General features: G+C 50.3%; 2 protein-coding genes across 4 annotated transcripts in view; both read right to left on the reverse strand.

Annotated features, from left to right (window-relative positions):
* LOC133502696 (calcium/calmodulin-dependent protein kinase type 1D-like) overlaps nt 1-5,658 on the reverse strand; it is a 14,215-nt gene extending 8,557 nt beyond the window's left edge. The window contains exon 1 of one of the 2 annotated variants that reach the window (XM_061823778.1): nt 5,523-5,658. In XM_061823778.1, the coding sequence (XP_061679762.1) occupies nt 5,523-5,608 (86 nt within the window). In that variant the 5' untranslated portion in view covers nt 5,609-5,658. Of the gene's footprint in view, nt 1-1,416; nt 1,626-5,522 lie in introns of those variants that run through there. The other variant, XM_061823779.1, reaches the window with a different exon arrangement.
* A 668-nt stretch (nt 5,659-6,326) lies between these two features.
* dhtkd1 (dehydrogenase E1 and transketolase domain containing 1) lies at nt 6,327-17,051 on the reverse strand. 2 transcript variants are annotated; one of them, XM_061823775.1, is made up of 17 exons: nt 16,761-17,051; nt 15,927-16,079; nt 14,464-14,675; nt 14,204-14,398; nt 13,288-13,557; nt 13,001-13,172; nt 12,738-12,936; nt 11,328-11,640; nt 10,618-10,702; nt 10,414-10,553; nt 10,198-10,348; nt 9,940-10,115; nt 9,256-9,420; nt 9,094-9,176; nt 8,507-8,676; nt 7,642-7,727; nt 6,327-7,574 (listed from the first exon to the last, which is right to left on the reverse strand). In XM_061823775.1, exons 1-17 carry the CDS (start codon nt 16,930-16,932, stop codon nt 7,473-7,475), a joined length of 2,844 nt encoding a protein of 947 aa, XP_061679759.1. In that variant the 5' UTR covers nt 16,933-17,051; the 3' UTR covers nt 6,327-7,472. The 2 variants fall into 2 exon arrangements, with proteins under 2 accessions (XP_061679759.1, XP_061679760.1); XM_061823776.1 differs by having other exon boundaries at nt 9,940-10,046; nt 16,761-17,050.
* Nucleotides 17,052-18,427: the final 1,376 nt, after the last annotated feature.

Raw genomic sequence — 18,427 nt, forward strand, 5'->3', positions numbered from 1 at the left:
TTTTTTTTTTAACCATTCATCTTTGCCAGGGTTGTTGAAAACCGAGGGAGGGTCTCGCCCCTACGAGGAAAATGTCACATGACCCACACGGAAACGGCGAATTGTAGACGATTGACGAAACCGTTGTTTGAAGTCCGTCTTGCTAAAATTTGGTTCTCTTTTTGGTTGGTGTCCTTGGACAAAAGGACATCATTTATTGATATATATACGAAGGGAAGTCTGGGTATCTCTGCTGAAGCGACTTCCTCAGCAGCCTGACCCAGAGAAGCGGTAGAAAAAACGATGGATGCACGTATGAAACGTAGCGTAATTTCTTGTGTATAAATTGCATTCCAAAAAATTCTCAAGTCAATCGTTCAAAGTATACGCAGGCATAGGGAAAACGTTCATATTTTATAAATGTATGCCACTGTCAAGAGGTCGTGAAAAAGCTGCACACTTTGATTCCAATATGCCACCGCCACCGAGAGGTTATGAGACAGGTGCTGCATATACAGTATTTACAGTTGTGCTCATAAATTTACATAATTGACCGAACAACAATCTTCATTCATTCATTCATTTCTTTATGGCGATGTTTGGTTCAATGATGATGCGTTTCTGAAACGCTTGACAATTTAGTATGAATCCCATTCAAATAAAATGAAATGTGTTTTGCCTGGTCCTCCAGGTTTCCTTTGAAGAATTGTGCACATCTTGTTTTAAAAAAAAAATCATACACATACAGTATGTGTGTTCTCTCATTTACTAAATGAAGGTACGGATGTGAAGAAAAGTATTTCCTGTTCAATTAAATTGCTGAACTTCAGAGTCATTCCTTGAAATAAAATGAAATACATACAATACTTCCTGTTTTGCTCACGTGTGTAGAAGCAAAATCATGCATTGTAAAAATGCATTCCAGAAGGGTAGGAGGGTTTTCCAGAATTTCGGGGTCCGTACTATAAATGGATGCGCATTACACGCGAGCACTTATGGTGCTCATGACCGTCTAGCGTCCGTCGGTGGTGGCTCTGCGGCGATATCCTGTGTACAAAAATGAACATAATGTAGACATTTAAAGTTCCGCCCCCTTCCCCATTCACCTGATCGCGCGGGAAGTGATTTTACCAGCTTTGCCGAACGCCAAAGCGGATTGCGTCTATATCGGATTTCACCTGCACTGTTCAGGTATTCATTTCACGCTTCAAAGTTACCGAATCAATTTCAGGTCAATGAATCGTTTTGGATCGTCCTGAAGGAATCGAGATGGTCCGAACTCAAATCGGCGACCCAGGATTGAAACAAACAAAATGGTTAGCCTCCTCCAGGGTGACTAACATGTCAACTCGGTGGGATTAGCCCCCACTGAAGTTGCGGCTTGGGCCCCAAATGTAGCAGATGCTGCCCCCCCCACCGGTCTACTTGTGACCTCACCGCGTTTGACTTCAGCTACGACGGCAGGAAGCGAGTCTACGCGGCTTTCGGCGGGGGGAGCATCATTTTCGATTCACCGCAACACTCCACACCACAGGAAGTCCCCGAGAAAGCCGCTTTTTCCTCTCATCGGCACACTGACGAGCGGCAGCGTCGACGACGACGATATGAGCTGGTGGGGATCGCGCAAATCGGCCTGACCCACATGAAAATGGCGCAGGATAACCTTGCACAGGCAGCCGCCGCCGCCGAGGAGGAGGGCAAAACAAAAGCCAACAAGAGCGAGTTCGAAAAACAATCCATTTAAATACAAGCGCTGTCATGAGGACGACAGTGGAGGCAGAGGAAGTTTAAAAATAAATGTTTTATCCCCTCAATCTAAAGATAGATAAAAGATGACCAGGTGCATCTGTAATTCGAAACTGCCAGCGTCAACACCAAAAGGCTTTTTTTTTTTTTTTTTTTTTTTTTAAAAAACAAAAGACCACGGACGGCTTCTGAGCTGCGTGTGCGTCGCTGCACAATTTTTCTCTTTTCAAACAAGCCAGGAGCCATTTTGCAACAAAGTATGCAGAATATAAGTATCAACGTGCTGTACAATACCCAACAAGCCTTTTTGGACATTTTGTTGTCATTTGTTGAGCGTCGACTGAGTGACGCACTTTTAATACGTTGCGCCTCTTTTGGTTTTTTTTTTTAAAATCGGACTGACAAGCTGCCCAAGTAAAGATTGCGGAAAATCTAGACAAGTACAGCAACAAAGTACGACTTTTGACTTTGGCTCGATACTTTCAATTCTTTACTTGGCTTGTTACATTTTCGAGACCCGAGAGAATCCAGCGGTCGAGTCAGTCGATGGCGATCTTAAAAATGGAAAGGGTTGCCGGAGAGATTCCCCACGGCTAAATTCCGTACGTTTTGCCATTCTCACTTGGTTTTCGTGCGTTTACGTAAGAAACGCATCCAACCGCAGAGTGTCGACAAATGAAGAGTTGAGGGGACCAAATGGTACATTTCCAGGCAGTCCCCTGCCGGGAGACCTTTGGCATTAAAGCTGAGCCCCCGGGGACGGATTCCCGCCCGGACGCGATGGTGAAGCGGGGCTCTTAATCCGACATTCATTTTCAAGTGCGTGACAAAGTGCGGAGGACGTAGGTGGCGCCGTGTTCCGAGGTAGCGACCAAGGACTTCCATCATCCTTGTTGCCTAGCTGCCACTTGCGCTGCAGTACATCCGAGCGGGACCGAAACTCTTTACGTAAGACGGGCCTCCGGAGCCTTTCAGCTTGGAAAAGGAGCCCGACCGAGCAAGATGGCCAAAGGTGCCGCGATTTCTCAAAAAAAAGTCATCGTCGTAAAAAAACAGGCCGGGACCGCCGATTCCAAAATGGAAAAAGGACAGACGACTCGGAAAGGTACGCAAAGTCCCCCCCAAAAATCAAAATGTCCCCTTTTGTGACTAAATGCGTGAAATAAGTTTGAAGTACTGAAAATGAACAAAGACTGGACTCAATATTTAAGAAATCCATCAACTCTTTTTCACCTCATCAACCGGGCATGGTTAAAAACAAAAAAACTAGCAGGCCCATCTAAACACCGAAGGCCCGGCCGGACTCCGCGTACCGGCCGTTCGGCAGAATCTCGGCGAAGTCGGCTGACTCGAGATTTGACCGCTCGGCACGTTTGGCCCGCTGTGATGCGGCGCTAGTATCAAGAGTTCTGGTGCGCTACTGTGTTACGCGTCGCGTCATGTGCGCGGCAGACATTGAATTTCAACTGCTTTGGACGACCGAGTGCACAACGAATCGGATTTAAAGATGCCGCGCTTGCTGAGCCGCCGCCGTCTTCCGCAAAGAAAGTGGCCGCGTCCATTTGATCAATACGCAGACACAAAGTATCATCGATCTTTCTGTAAATTGCCATGAGGCGTGACTGCCTTGGATTGAGCGCTACATCGCACGCACTTCATCATTCACTATGGGGAGGGGGGCATGGGGGGGGGGGGGGTTACATATTACAGAATTATGAGTTCCAGACTCCACAGTGAGAAGTGAAAAGATGATATACAGAAATATTTTTTTTGTTTGTTTTTTTACTAGAAATTGTTTTAGGGTCTTGAAACACTTAAAACAATACACATGCATTTAAACTGCATACATTCAGAGAGAGAAATGAATTCAAAAATGGCATAAATGTCAAAATGAATATGACATACATTACAAAAAAACTATTTCAATCCCAGAGAAACTGAATGCAGAACGAAGTTCCCGGAGGATGCGTCAACCCCACACCAACCAAGAACCTCCGATTCCACCAATATCCATCCATTATCTGAACTGCTTATCCTCACAAGGCTCGTTATCCCAGCTGTCGACGGGCACCCTGGACCGGTCGCCGGCCGATCGCGAGGGCACGTGGAGACAAACAATCATTCACACTCACAATCGCACCTACGGGCAATTGAGAGTCTTCAATGAACCTAGCGCGCAGGTTTTTCGCTCTGCCCGGAGAAAAGCCACACAGAGACAAGGGAGAAGATCCAAAGTGGGGCTTTGAACCTCGGTCTTCAGAACTGTGAGGCAGACGCTCTAACCGTTTGCCCAGCGCGCTGCCCTTGTCAAATTTGAACATTTGAAATATACTTTGCTGACGTTACGGTCTCGAAGAAGACCCCCCAGGTCAGGGAAGGCACATTTCCAAGATGATGTTGTTCCCAACTACTAACCTGACATGCACGACACAGGATTTTACTTTTGGCACGAGGAGTGGTCGTTTTCATCTCATTTAAAAAAAAAAAAAAAGAGCTACGGCCGTGGCTGGAGAGCATTGGCCTGACGGTTCCGAAGCGTGGGGTTCAAATCCCGGCCTAGCCCCCGCGCGGGGCTTGCATGTCCTCCCCGTGCCTGCGTGGATTTTCTCCGGGCACTACGCTTTCCTCCCGCATCCCAAAAACTTGCATTCATGGAACACTCTAAATCGCCCCAACAGGTGTGATCGTCCGTCTCCGTGTGCCCTGCGACCAGTTCAGGGTGTACCCCAATGGCAGCTGGGATAGCCGCGACCCTCGTGAGGATAAGCGGCTGAGAAAATGGACGGACGGATGCAAACTATGACAGCGTGTGCTGAACGGACACGTCAACGCCACATGAGCCAAAGTCCGAAAGGGGGCGACCGGTATAAATCGTGATGATTCAGCGGGTGGGGCGGGGGCCGTTCGCACGGAAGACAAAGCCTGGGGGAAGCCACAAGGGCCTCCGGGTAAAAGGGGCCCACGGTCAGAGCAGGAAAGGCAGAAAGGCAAATCTTGCCGGTCGTCCGTCTCGCAAAAGACATTTTGACCTTGTCCTCACGAGGGTCACGGGAGTGCCCATCCCGGCTATCTTTGGGCGAGAGGCCGACGACGCCCTGAACGGGGTCACGGGGCCCATATCGAAGCCATCGCCCAGCGGGAATCGATCCCACGTCCGTCAAAAATACAAACATGCTTGCTAAAATTGTTTATCTTTCGTCTGTGTAGATTCGCAGACATCCACGTCATGCTAATCTGGACTTTTTATCTTGGTGTTTTCTTCTCTTGGATACCAGAAATGTTAAAAATCGACAAAAAAAAAAAAAAAAACAAAAACAGGTTACTTCGGTGGCATCGTGACTTCAGACTCAGATTTTTTTACAAACCGTGCCTTGGTTGATTTTTGGGGAGGCGGGGGGGGGTTGTTTTTTAAGTGCTAACATACCAGATATGGTTTGAAGGTTTTAATAAAATCGTGCCGGTGCCTCTGGGCAAGGAGCGCCACACTCAAATGCAAACAAATTGGCGATCCCGATGTCACTCACTAGGCCAAAAATCCAACGACATGGTTACTTTTTTGTGCTGTTGAAAAAAACCCAAAAAACTAAATCATAAACTTTTTCGATCGGACCCGGTGACGTCAGAGCATCTCCCGCACTACTTGACGTCAGGTGTGCGACGTCCAATTGGCCGCGCGGTCACGTGACGTCTCAATTACCGTCGCTCTTCACCGGCTGTCAATCAAATGTTTTTTTTTGGGGGGGGGGGGGCGTGCGCGTTCCCGTCCGCCCAAAATGGCGACGCCGACGGAAACTCACGTTCCGAGCACTTCTTTGAAGTCGAAGGCACTCTTGATGTCGTCGACGTGCTTCTTCCACGAGCCGTCGCCGTTTTCTTTCGCCATGGCTCGCTCGCTCGCTCGCCGCGTGGAGGATGAAGAGCCGCCGTTGGCGCTAACCGGCAAAAAAAAAAAAAAAAAAAAAAGAACAGCACCGAAGTGTTGAGTGTTCCTCAGCCTCTTAGTGGACTAATCCGCGGTGTTCAGCTCTGCGTGACTGGGAAACACGGCGGCGTCCCTCCTCCTCCTCCTCCTCCTGCTGCTGCTGCTGCTGTCTCCCTTCCCCAGGCCGCCGATGAGGGGAGGCGGGAGGAGGCTCGGTGGTGCCGCCGCGAGTGACGCCCTGTGGCTCCCTCCGTCCGGCTTGCAGCACCCGCTCGCCACCGAATCGACGACGAGGAAGGAGGAGGTGGTGGAGGGGGGGGGGGTCGGGTCGGTGGGCGGCTGCCGTTCGAGGGTTCGCATTGCACCAAATCAGCGGAAAAGTCCGACAGTTCCGGGCGGCGGCAGGTGCATCCTCAAACCCGCCTCTCGTTGAAACAAAATACATATCTGGCGAGGATTCAACCTTGTAGCTCGAGTACGAAGAAGGCAGACCTCGCGGGGATGATCAACTCCTCTTTGATGGCCACTTGTTGCTAGGCAGGATTCGTCGGCACCAAACGTGACCCGAAGACAAAAACTTGCAATAGTTTACAAGATGATGCTGATTATTATTAAGATGAAGAACTCTCGACGTCACGTCGACATTCACGTTGGAACTTATCAAGAGGCCGGCTGTCGACTATTGGGTACAGTCATCGCGATTGTTTGGCAACTTCGTTATTCTTAATGCGAGAGCGTTATTAAAAACAAGTTAAGAGTTGTGGAAAAACATCGAGTGCGTGGGCCATGACGTCACTGCCAAATTTACTTATGTTCAGGTTGAGCAAAAGGAGAGTTCCCCTCCTGTCAATTAACTGAAATGTTTCCTTACGAAAAAATGTACAGCACGACTGCACTGTTTCAAAATGTTTGCTTCCCACGTAAACCCGAAACGGCAACAAGCGCACAGCTAATGTATGGATTTTTTTTCTTCTTCTGTGGTGCGTGATGGGCGGCAAAGCAGCCAACGGCGCACTGGCGCCACCAACACGTCTCTTCCTTCCACTGCAGGATTTGCCATCCTCCACTTGGCGTCCGCGGAGATGTCCGAAGCGTCTCAATTTTGGACTTTTTTTTTTTTTTTTTTTGTATTGTACAAACTGTTGAAGTAATGGACAGCGGGTGATGATGTCAGAGTCATGATAATGCCATAACCATGATGTCACATGCTGGTTCCGCTGAGTTAGGTAAAATAGTATCATAATAATAGTATAGTAAAAGTACTTGCATGTTTTTGTTGCTCGTCAGTTTTCATTGGGCTCCACTGCACCGCACCACATTTGACCAAAACAATTTGATTATTATTATTTTTTTTTTTTTACAATGTGAAACAAAGATCAATGTCTATCCATATATGACATCTACAAATAAAACGATATAGCTGTCAACTTTTTCAAATCTCCCTGTTGTCATTGGGCAGGACCTCAATTCAAGGCCCCGACTGGACCATCCCCGGGACTCACGCCTGCAGTTATTGTTATTATTGGTTATTCAAATGTCACATCCATCTTTTTCTGTACCGTCCGGGGCGAGTCACGCATTTGGTGAGGTTAGCACTTGCCCGCCGCCGATTTGTGATGTGTAGAAAAGAAAAATGATTTGTTCAATTTAACGAGCAGCATGTGTCACAAGTCCCACATTTCATCAAGGCGGCGCGACGTGATGACGCGCAGGATGATCGGACCTCCGAGGCGCCGTACCAATTTGTCGCCTCCTCCCACCCGTCGACGTCCGAAGAGGTTCACAGCTGACGGGGCGAGGAAGAGCCGAGTCTGCTTTTTGCGTTTTAGGAGAAGGTGGCGGCGAGGAGGGCCTCTTGCTGCTGGTGGTGGAGGGTGCCGATGCCCACGGCGGGGGCCGGCAGGGCGGGGCGGCTCACTAAGCGCAGCTGAGGAGTGAAGGACGAGATCAATTGGGGTGGGGGGCGTTTGCGGCTGAGGAGAAACCAGGCTCACCTTGCGGGCCAGCTGCTTCTCGAACCTGGGGGCCACGAAGGACCACGGGCCCATGTTCTGGGGCTCCTCCTGACTCCAGATGAACTCTGTCGAGGGTTTTGGGGCTCAAATTTGCTCGAGCGTACGGTTTGATTTCATCATTTAACCTTTGTAAAGTGCACAAAGTGCAGGTTCGAACATTTCGCTCCGTAGACACCTGTGCAAACCCGACTGACAATAAAGTCCCGGTCTGCAGAAATCAGAACTTTGGGATTCATTACAATCATCAAGATGAGTTGTCAGCATCTGTCTTCCTATTCAATGGTAGGTTATGCCTGTGTGCAAGTTTGAGCAGAGTGTTTACGAAAAACTTCCATTTATATTTGGGGTTTTCATTTCAGTTATGTTTCTGAATGAACATATATACTTGAAAACAAAATCCTCAATGAGCTGCAAAATCGGTATTTCGTCACAGAAGTGGAAAAGTTGTACATCGGGACATCCAGCGTTGTTTCTTTTAGGACCGAAATCTTCATGTGTCTTATGTGTGCCTTTAAGGGGCGTGGCCTAGTCCGTGACAACAGAGGCAAGGGTCGTGTGACAGCAGCATCGAATCTTTTGTCTTTGTCCCATTCAATAAGTGGCCAAAATGATGAATTCATTAATTGCCCCCCCCCCCCCCCCCCGATTCACTCAAGCGGTAACCGAAGCTCACGTCTCGTAAAGTTCTGCCAAGGGTGGCTCGGAACAGTTGTAAGTCAAGGCGGCGCGCCACCAAAAACGTGAACGGACCCGTGCAAGTCGGGAAGCGCAACGGCCGAGCGGGTGGGGGGCGGGGTGAAAAACACAACGTAGGCAGAAGCCGGTCGAGTACAGGCGCACCCACCTTTAGCGTTGGGGTACTTGCCCAGTTCCGCTTGGAGCGCGTCCAGCGGGAACGGACACAGCTCCTCCAAGCGGATCAGCGCCGAGTCCCGCTTGGCTGCGGGTTCTGCGTCCCTCTGCTTCAGCAGGGCGTAGTAGTGCTTCCCTGAGCACAGCACCACCCTCTGGACGCTGGGTGGAATTACAAGAACACGCTTGGTTTCTTTCCTCTGGGGTTGTTGATTCAAAATGAGACGGCGACGCTTCCTAATCTCGTTTTACAACTTGAATTTGTTCCATGACCAAGCCAAAATGCCGTTTAGCTGTAAAAGCTCACTTTTGTTGTGGAAAAAAAAAAAAAAAAAAACTTTTATCTCATGTGACTATGACAGAGACTGTAGAATTATTGTAGCAGCTGAGGCCTGATGGCACCAAAGCCCTACTTTTCTATTAGACACAATTGTGGCCGAAATGAATTTCATCCCCTCACTTCGTCATTGTCTCTTGGCGCCAGAGCAACACTTTTATAATTAAACACAAAACCTTCAGCTAATAAGTGCCGAAGTCCAGTTTTGCAACGTGCGTCAACGAGCAGTGAGGCTTTTGTACTTTTCGGGCGAGGCCGACGTGTCCCCCAACACGGCTTTGAAACAGGTCCCCGGCGCCATCTCCGTCAAGCTGGACGCGGCCCCCTTGAAAGAAACCACGACAAAGAATCACCTCGACGTCAATGGATTCCAAAAGGCCGAGCCGGGCCACGGCGGCGCTCACGGAAAATCGAAGCAGCGTCTTGGGGCCGACCACGATGAGAGGCTTGCGGAAGTTGCGGATCATCTGGCGCCGGAGCAGGTGGAAGTACTGAGCCGAGGTGGTCGGGTTGACCACGGCCATGTTGACCGTGTCGCCGTCCACGCCCTCCTCCTTGCTGTCGCACATCTGAAGGACACGAAAGCGGAAGGCGGCCCCAACATCAGCACCAAACCGTCGTCGCCATTTGCCAGATCGATACAAAAAACTGGGACCAATTTCACCGCTGGGCCATTTTCTTCACTTCTTCCTTTGAACTGCCTCCAAAACCGGCAATCAGAATTCATCCATCCTGTGTTGCTACGTTAACGGAATCCGCCCGTGGCCTTTTCACATTCAACGTGAACTCGTGATGTACAACTACAACCTTTGTTAACATATTTAAAAAACAAAAGAGCAAAAAAATCAAACGGATTTGGTGTTTTTGGGCTGAGGCCTTAGCGAGAAAAATATTACTTTGGTATCAGGTATCAAGGAACTATGTTGAAGTGTGTAGAGAATTTCATTGTGACGGTATCAATGGGCAATTATCTCAATCTTCTTTGGGCATATTGCTTATTAAAATCCCTGTCAAAGCGACGGCGTCGCTATCGTGATCCCGAACACCAGACCGGCGGCGCAGTTTTCGTGTGGCGGTGGCGCTTGCACCTGCAGGAAGCGCTCCACGCGACAGGAGGAGTGTTCGGGTCCTGCTCCGTCGTAGCCGTGAGGCAGCAGGATCACCAGGCCGCTCTGGAGGAGCCACTTGGCCTCGCCTGGAAAACAGCGAGCGAGCGAGCGAGCGAGCGTTGACGTCTGAGTGCACTCGGCACATTTATGCAATCCTGATGAAAACGGTTGTGGTCAAGTGGAAAAAGGTGGCCCACACCTGAGGCGCAGAAACGTTTCTGTCGAGGTCGGGCCTACCTCCGGAGATGAACGTGTCAAAGATGATCTGAGCGCCGTTGAAGAAATCTCCGAACTGAGCCTCCCAGACGGGCAAGAGATCGGGCTGGCCCACGCTCATGCCGTACTCGAAGCCGAGGACCGCCTCCTCGGACAGCGGGCTGTTGCAAACCTGCCGAGACGCCCACGTCATCCCGAGGCGGCCCGCCGCCGCCGCCGCCCGCCGGCCCCGCCTACCTCCAGGAGCCCCGTCTGCCGGGGGCCGATGTGGTTGAGGGGAACGAAGGTGTCGTCGGTGTCTTGGCACACCACCATGGCGTGGCGCTGACTGAAGGTGCCGCGTCCCACGTCCTGCCCGCTGATACGGATGTTGAAGCCTGCAACCCGGGAAGGCAAAATGGCGTCAAGGCGTCGGGACCGCGCCCCGCCGCGATCTCCCACCTTGGCAAAGGAGCGAGCCGAAAGCCAGGGCCTCTGCCGTGGACCAGTCCAATTTGGTTCCCTCTTCCAGCTTTTGCCGTCGGGCCTGAGCGCGCGCACACACAAACGAGCGCGGGGTCACTTTAAATGGGTGAGTCCCAACCACCGTACGGTGGCCTGGGAGGGAAAACGCAAAGAAGATTCCAAATACGCCGTCTGTGGATTTTCTTTGCTGATCACTCGCTTCTTGCGATTTTTCCACACGCCGCAAAAAAGCTCAAATCTTTTCAGTTAGTGATAGGCTGAACAATTCAGTTGTCATCAGTCCACATGCCGCCTGCCGTTCTCACAACAGATTTGGGAGTACATTTAGAAGTGACGATTACCCACGTGACGATTCAGTTTTCTTTGGCAGCGATGGGAACGGCGCTAGCGCTCGTTCGCATCCTTCACTTCAGCAGAATTCCAAATGCGTGTCGAGTGATGCGCGTTCACGTTCATCGTTTTTTTTTTTTTTTAACCGTACAGAGCCGCCAAAGCTGCCGTGGATCACAGCTCGCACCTGACAGTCGCGCAGGATCGGACGCCACCTGCACCGGGCCCCGCCTCTTAAAGGCACAGAGACCGCGATATGTCTTGGCCTTTGTGATTTTTGCACGTTTCAATCTGTTAAAAGTGTGGGAGGTGTTTTTTCTCTTCCCGTCTCGCGAGGGATTGCGTAAGGTGCGTACCTGCACGTGGGTCTTGAGGAGGTGGCCGTGCAGCCGGACGTGCTCGGGGACCTCGACGGACTTGGCCCCGACGTACTGCAGCAGCGGCACGGGGACGCCCGTGTCCCAGGAGGTGACCCGGGCCTGGGGCTCGGCCAGCCCCCCCCAGCGGCCCTGCAGGTTGGCGGGCGGGGGGCTGTACACCATCATGTTGGCCAGCTTGTCGTTGAGAGAGCCGAAGTGGTCCGCCTTGATCCGGTTTCGCTCGGCCTCGGTCATCAAGCCCTCGGAGATGAGCCGGTCCGAGTAGGAGTCGGGGACGCTCTGGCGGGAGCTGGCGACGGGCGAGAGAGGCCGCCCCAACGTTTCAAAATGGATGCATCGGAGAAAGAGAAAATTGACTTTGGAATGAGTTTGACAAAGATGGTGGCAAAAAAAAAAAAAAAAAAAAAAAAAAATTAAAAATCAGCTCGCTGCACATCTAACAGCAGTTTAACAATCTGCGAACGAAAAAAGTTCAAAAAAAGCTTTCGGCTGTTTTTAGCCCCTCCTCGTTAGAGTCCACAGTCCGACCAAACGTGAGAATTACACGCTGAGGATTTTAAAAATCCGCACAATCTTGCATAGACGGGCGAAGGGATAGCAGCAATAGTCGCGGTGTTCCAACCCTCTAAGAAACTGACTTTTGAACACAAACAAAACAGCAACACATGTAGACAGACAATAATCAAAGGCATCTCTTCTTCTTGAGCCCTTTTGAGGGCCTTATGTAATACATTTATATTACCATTTTCTCTCGAGCGGTGGCGTGTCTGAAGTTTGCCTCTACCTCAGACTTCGGCTCACAACACAGCCAAAAAAGCGTCGGCTCATAACTCGTAAATCAGGGGTGTCAAAGTCATTTTTTGTCGCGGGCCGCAGTTTGTTTCCGGTTTCCCTCAGAGACAGTGAAACGGCCCCATCACATTTGCACATGAAGTTTTTTTGTTGTTTTTTTTTTTTTTAACTATTGTTTTTTGGCAACACAAAAATGCCTGTAATAGCTCAACAAAAAATTTTGGGTACAGATTTGGAAGGGAAAAAAAAAAAAAAAAAAAATCAAGGAAGTCGATCCAAATGATTTGCCTTTGCGGGCCACGGAAAATCACGCGGCGTGCCGGATCCGGCCCCCGGGGCTCGAGCTGGACACCCGTGTCCTAAAGGTTGTGAGTGGAGGTTCCACGCTAACGTTATCCGCACGTAGGCAGCGCGTGTGTTGCACGGCTTGCATTTGGTTTTTGCTTCTTTGGCTCCAAAACGGCTTTTTCGAGGCCAATTTTTTTTTTTTGGAACGTGAACCTGAAAAAAGAACCCGCACATCTCATCGTAGGTAGAGCGCTACCTTGACCTACAAGTTGAATTAGTCCCGCTCAAATTCTTTGTTTGACTGACCGGATGATCTTGTACATGGCCGGGTTGGTGAAGAAAGGCTCGTCCAGTTCGTTGTGGCCCCACTGGCGGTAGCAGATGAGGTCCACGATGACGTCCTTGCGGAAGCGGCGCTGGTACTCCGCCGCCAGCCGAGCGGCCCGCAGCACGTCCTCGGCGTGGTCGCCGTTCACGTGGATCACGGCGCAGTTCACCATCTTCCCTGAGGTCGGGACGTAGGTCAGGTTGCGGACAAGCGGCCCCAAAACGCGTCGCAGTTGACCGACCGACGTCGCTGCAGTACAGAGACGACCTCCCCCTCTCGGACGGCGTGGTGTAGCCCACTTGGTTGTTGACGATCAGGTGGATGCTTCCACCTACTCTGTAGTGAGGAAGGTTGGAGAGGGTCAACGTTTCCGGGACGACGCCCTGGCCGGGGAAAGAGCCGTCGCCGTGGACCTGCGAGAAAGAAAAGAAAAAAGAAATCTATCGAATAAGAATCATCTTTGCGAGATGCAGACGGGAGGGAACAAAAATTGATGCGGCTTGAAGAGGCCAAACCCCGAGCGCTAACCTGCAAACAGATGACCCGGTCGCCCGGCTGGGCGTGGTCGTCGGGCGAGTAGTCGCCCTCCTTCAGGAGCTGCTGCCTGGCCCGCGTCTTGCCCTGGGCCACGGGGTTGATGGCCTCCAGGTGGGACGGGTTGGGCAGCACGCTGACGTGGACGGAGAGCCCCGAGCCCAAGTCCAAGTCCACCGAGGACGTCAGGTGGGACAGGACGTCCCCGATGGCGGGCGACCCGTCGGGGAACTCGCTGAGGCCTCGCATCTTGCGGAACATCAGCTGCGCGAGGGAAGATGCCAGCGTGGCTTCCGTCAGGAGACAATCGCGGCGCCGACGGAACCGCACAAGGCATCACGTCACTTAACGCCGACGCTCGCGATCGAGTCCGCCGCATAAAAAGCCGACGGGGGCCCCAACAAAGAATTTCACAGGAAGTGTAAATATCGCCGCCGCTGACGCGCTTCAACTGGATCGAGAAACATTGGCTTTACTCTCAACTCACTACCGATGGATTTTAGAAAAAGGTCCTGCAAAAGTCCTGTGATAGTTTGCCCAGAATCATTCGCTCATTCCCTCCTCCAGGATCACCGCAAAGAGATTTTTAGACCAAGCGTTGCGTTGTCAGGGCGCTGAAAAAAATCGTTTCAGCGACGTGACGCACGAAAGGCAACTTTTCAAAGCGCCTCGTTGGCGGCAAACGCGGCACAAAAATGGACGGGCAAAGGCGCAAAGTCGCGAGCTGTCGGTCGTGGCTGGCTAAAAAATGTCGACATTTCGGCCTACAAGAACTCCACGCGGAGCTCGGGAAAGTCGTCCCGGGCTACGTTTGCTAAACCGAATGCTGGGCGGGAATGCTAAACCCCCCCCCCCACACACACACACACACACACCACACACGACCGCTTGTCACGTTTGCGTCCGTCACCTCCGGCGGGAACTTGAGCAGGCCGGTCAGGAGGTTGAGTCGTCCCCGGTGCGGCATGCCTACGACCACGTCGGCGACGCCGTTCCGGGCCGAGTGGCGGAAAAGCTCGTGGAAGAAGCCCATCATGCTCTCCGCTCCTTCTCCGCCGTAACGTTTCACCGTGGAAAATTTGGTGGCCAGGAAACGGTCAAATTCCTGCAGTGAAAGCAGATGGCGTGGACTTTTTGGCCCGCTTCCTTTTTGCGGCGCCCTCCGCTCACCTGAGACTCCAGCATGAGCTCGGCCAGCTTCCTCCTCTCGTCCGCCGAGAAGTCGGCGGCCTTGAGCTCCTCGAAGCGGTCGGCCGTCCATTCCCTCTCGTCGGCGCCGCTCAGCTGAGCGGTCTCCAGCGACAGGTGGCCGCAGTAGGCCTCCTCCAGGTAGGCCCGGACCTCCTCCGCCGAGGCCTCCGCCTTGCCCAGGTGGCGCAGCCCTGAACGGACCACAGCCGCAGGCCGGTTTTCGATGGGCCGCGAGGGCGAGGAAACGGCGCCGTCCTAACTGTCACCCGACAGGTCATTCGGCAAAGCCGAGGCCCGCGGGCCAGACACGCGCTTCTTCGTCATTTCACGCGGCCCGCAAAAGACTTTTCCTTTTTGACTTTTGAGTTGTCCGCTTGCACGACCTGCATCGCAATCACCAAACCCGGAAAACACGTTGGCGAATTTCCCTCGTACGCTACGCTAACTAGCCCCGGTACAGCCTGATGATGTCATTGTTTCACGCCAACTTTTGTTGTCTTGGCTCGGCAAATAGATAAATCATGTTCATTGATACAAATACTCTTTGGCAGCACGGAGGTGGCAACCAATAACTACTTCTACTTTTGTCAAAATGAAACTCCTCAATTTAACTCAACATAGCTTCAAGGCACCATCATGCCAACAGATGGCGGCCAAGCACTGCTGCTGTTGAAAAGAAGCTCCTCAACTCACTTCAACATACGTCCTAGGGTTAGCACTCTGGTTGTCTAAACGAAGCTGCTCAACTCACTTCAGCATAGTTTCTCGCTGTCAAGATGCCACAACATGGTGGCAAAGGACTACTTTCACAGAAGCTCCTCAAGTCACTTCAAGAGCTCCTTGGCATCCAAACGCAACAAGATTGTGGCCATTTTGGTCTCACAGAAGCTCCTCAACATCTTTCCTACGCCAAACGTTAGCAAAGTTATACTTTTGCCAAAATTATGCTCACTTCAACATTGTTTCTTGGAACAAAGATGCCATCTAACCGATCCCACATGAGACAGGGCTTTGGCCTGAGCACAAAAACCAAAAAAAAAAAAAAAAAAGCCAATAAGAGTGAATAACGTCGGCCGCAAAATCTGCGACTCGCAAACGTGTGGCGGCGGTTGGCTAACCGGCTGGAACGGCCTCGCGTGCCGCAGGCCCCTTTTCGGCCATTTGCACTAAAAACACAAACGCGCCAAGCGCGCACCCTGGCATTGAAGCTGCTGTTTGCCACAGCTCACGTCGGATTTTCACACGCGCCACCCCGCCTCTTAAAGGCGCGTATCCACGTACACGTCGGCTTATCTCCGGAACTTTCATACTTGTAATGTGTTTCATTTTTTTGGTTTTCAATCAAAGTGTGCTTTCATGAAGTTTAAGATGATAACGTGCGTCCGAGCTCAAGCTTGTCGGTGCGTGTAAAATATTGCGATTGTCGGGTGATATTGATCAACCTGAGGTATTGAGTTGTCCCCTGAGGGTCTCCGTGAGCATGCTGATTTCGGGGACGCGGCCCACCACGGGATTTTGGGGCAGCAGGGGGTTAATTTTGGCCAGCTTGTGTCCATGGGCTCGGTACGCCTCCACCAGGCGGGCCAGGCCGTGATCTGAAACCGGAACCGACAAAAACTGTTGGACTGATTCAGCTACTTCACTTGTGTAAAATAAAAATGGTAAAACATAATAAGAGGCCCCACAGCTCAGTGGGTAGAGCGTCGCTTTGGTAAACCTGAGGTTGTGAGTTCATATCCCGCCGGGGCCTGAGGGGGGGTTGCATCAGGCATTAGAAGAAAAGAAAAAAAAAAAAAAAAAACTGTGCCAAACCAAATACGAGCGTTCGGCTGTGGTGACTCCTAACGGGACAAGCCGAGAGAAACTTCAAGAAAAATTCAAAAATGCTGATAGAAGCAATTACAAGACGACACGACATATTTCCCGATGAACTTGGATCACGCTCATACTGAGAAGTTACAAATGGAATTTTGCTGACATTGTGACCTGACAACAAATGCTTCATTAGCTAATAACAACAAGTTCGGGGGGGCACAACTCACCTAAAATACACCTATTAATATTTTAATACGTCATCAAATGGGAAAACCAATGCACATGAACGTCATTTCGCTGAAAACACACACACACACACACACAGAATTGGCTTGATTTGAGGGACGAGAGCTCGAGGTCAGCCTTATCAAATAATATCCCATATTTTAATCCGCCGGTGTTTTGAAAATGTGACCCTCGACACACTTTTGGCTGTAAAGTAGTTCGCGGCGGACGCTGACCTTGATTTAAAGCTGCGATGCGGTCGCTCAGTAACTCGTCCTCGGCGTGCGTCCGTTTGGGTCGGTACCCGTAGACGCCTCGCTCGGTGTGGTACGAGCCGCGGGCGGGCCGGCGGAACGCGTCCAACCGCAGCCTCTTCGCCGAGCTTTTCAGGAAAAGCGCGGCCGACATATTTGTAATTGAGAAAAGCGCAAGAAAACAAAGTTGGAATTGGCGGAAGGCTACTCGAGAAGGACGGCCGCCATCCTGCCACTTGCCACGGGGGGAGGAAGTGGAAAGCAAAGTCAAAACTGATTGGCCGACGGCGAATATTATTTCCGGTTTTCACCAACGTCCGCGTGGGCGGATTATAGCATTATTATCATCGAAAGGGATTATTGAATTTCTGGTACATTTGACCGATGAAATCTTATCCATGTTGTATCCAGTGTGCTAAATGCAAAAATAAATGAATACCTACACTGGCTCTGACGTAGTCAACAAGCCAAATGTGATGCTTTCGAGAAATACCTCAAAAGTCGTAATTTCGACTTTAATGCGGAGATCGCACTATTTTCCAGAATTTGTTTTAGAACTTTTATTTTACGTACACACTAGAAATCCCAGATTTAAACTTTTTGTTGTTGTTGTTTTTTTTTTTTTTTAAACAGTGGAGTTGCATCGGTGCAAGTACCTGAGGTGGTCATCGGTGTCAGCGATGCTTTCAAATTCTACCTCATGTAATATCATTTCAGTTTTATGTTACCTTCACAGCATCAGGGAAGGTTTGGAGTTTTGTTTTGCTTGCAAGTACACCTTCAATGAGTCGTTATTTTGATTTACGGAGTGAGATTTCGCAATCTTTCTTGTATTAAAAACCTTAGCATGATACTTTCAAATATTTTATAATTTGGAGTTCCTACACCCCCCCCCCCAAAAAAAAAGTGTGTCTTTCTCTAGATGTGTTAACCCTCTGTTAACCCATGTACATTAGGGCCCCTTTTCCAGTTTACAGACTTGGCGTTTGCCATTGTTGACCAGCCTTGTTCAATTTCAGATAACCGGGAACGCTGCTCGGTTAACAGCGGTCAAGTGAACTCTACCGCTGCTATTGACCTTGCTTCTATTCTGGCCCATTTACTGTACGCATAAATGAGCAACCGACTATACTGGAATTGTTTTATTAAAAAAAAAAAAACAAAAAAAAAATACCCAATGTCGAAACATTTTCCATCAAGACCAAAGTGACAACTAATAGTAAAGCAAATAAGCACAGCGAGGTGAAACAGGTTAGCGAAACATGGCACACACACGTACACAGGGGGGCGGGGTGGGGGTCGTTTTGCAATGTTTGTACGCCACTGAACAAACAGCACACACAAGAACGTCGTCCATATTAAGGGAAATGGTTTAATCTGGAGACAGAGGCAAAGAAACACACCACATATGAACAAACATCGACCAAAAAGAACAACAGAGTTTCTCGTCTACACACTCTGCTATGGGGGGGAGGGGAGATATGAACAAAAAACACACAAGAAAAGAATCTAGATTTTTAGAGAGAAAACAAAAAGGAAAAAGCAAGGCTCAAACTAAACAATTAGTTAACTTGTAAACTAAGACAATTATCCACACGTCAAAAATCCAATGACTGCACAAACACTAACATGAAACTTACCACCATTTA

Source organism: Syngnathoides biaculeatus, chromosome 6 (genome assembly GCF_019802595.1).
Source record: "Syngnathoides biaculeatus isolate LvHL_M chromosome 6, ASM1980259v1, whole genome shotgun sequence".
Classification (NCBI taxonomy): Eukaryota; Metazoa; Chordata; class Actinopteri; order Syngnathiformes; family Syngnathidae; genus Syngnathoides; species Syngnathoides biaculeatus.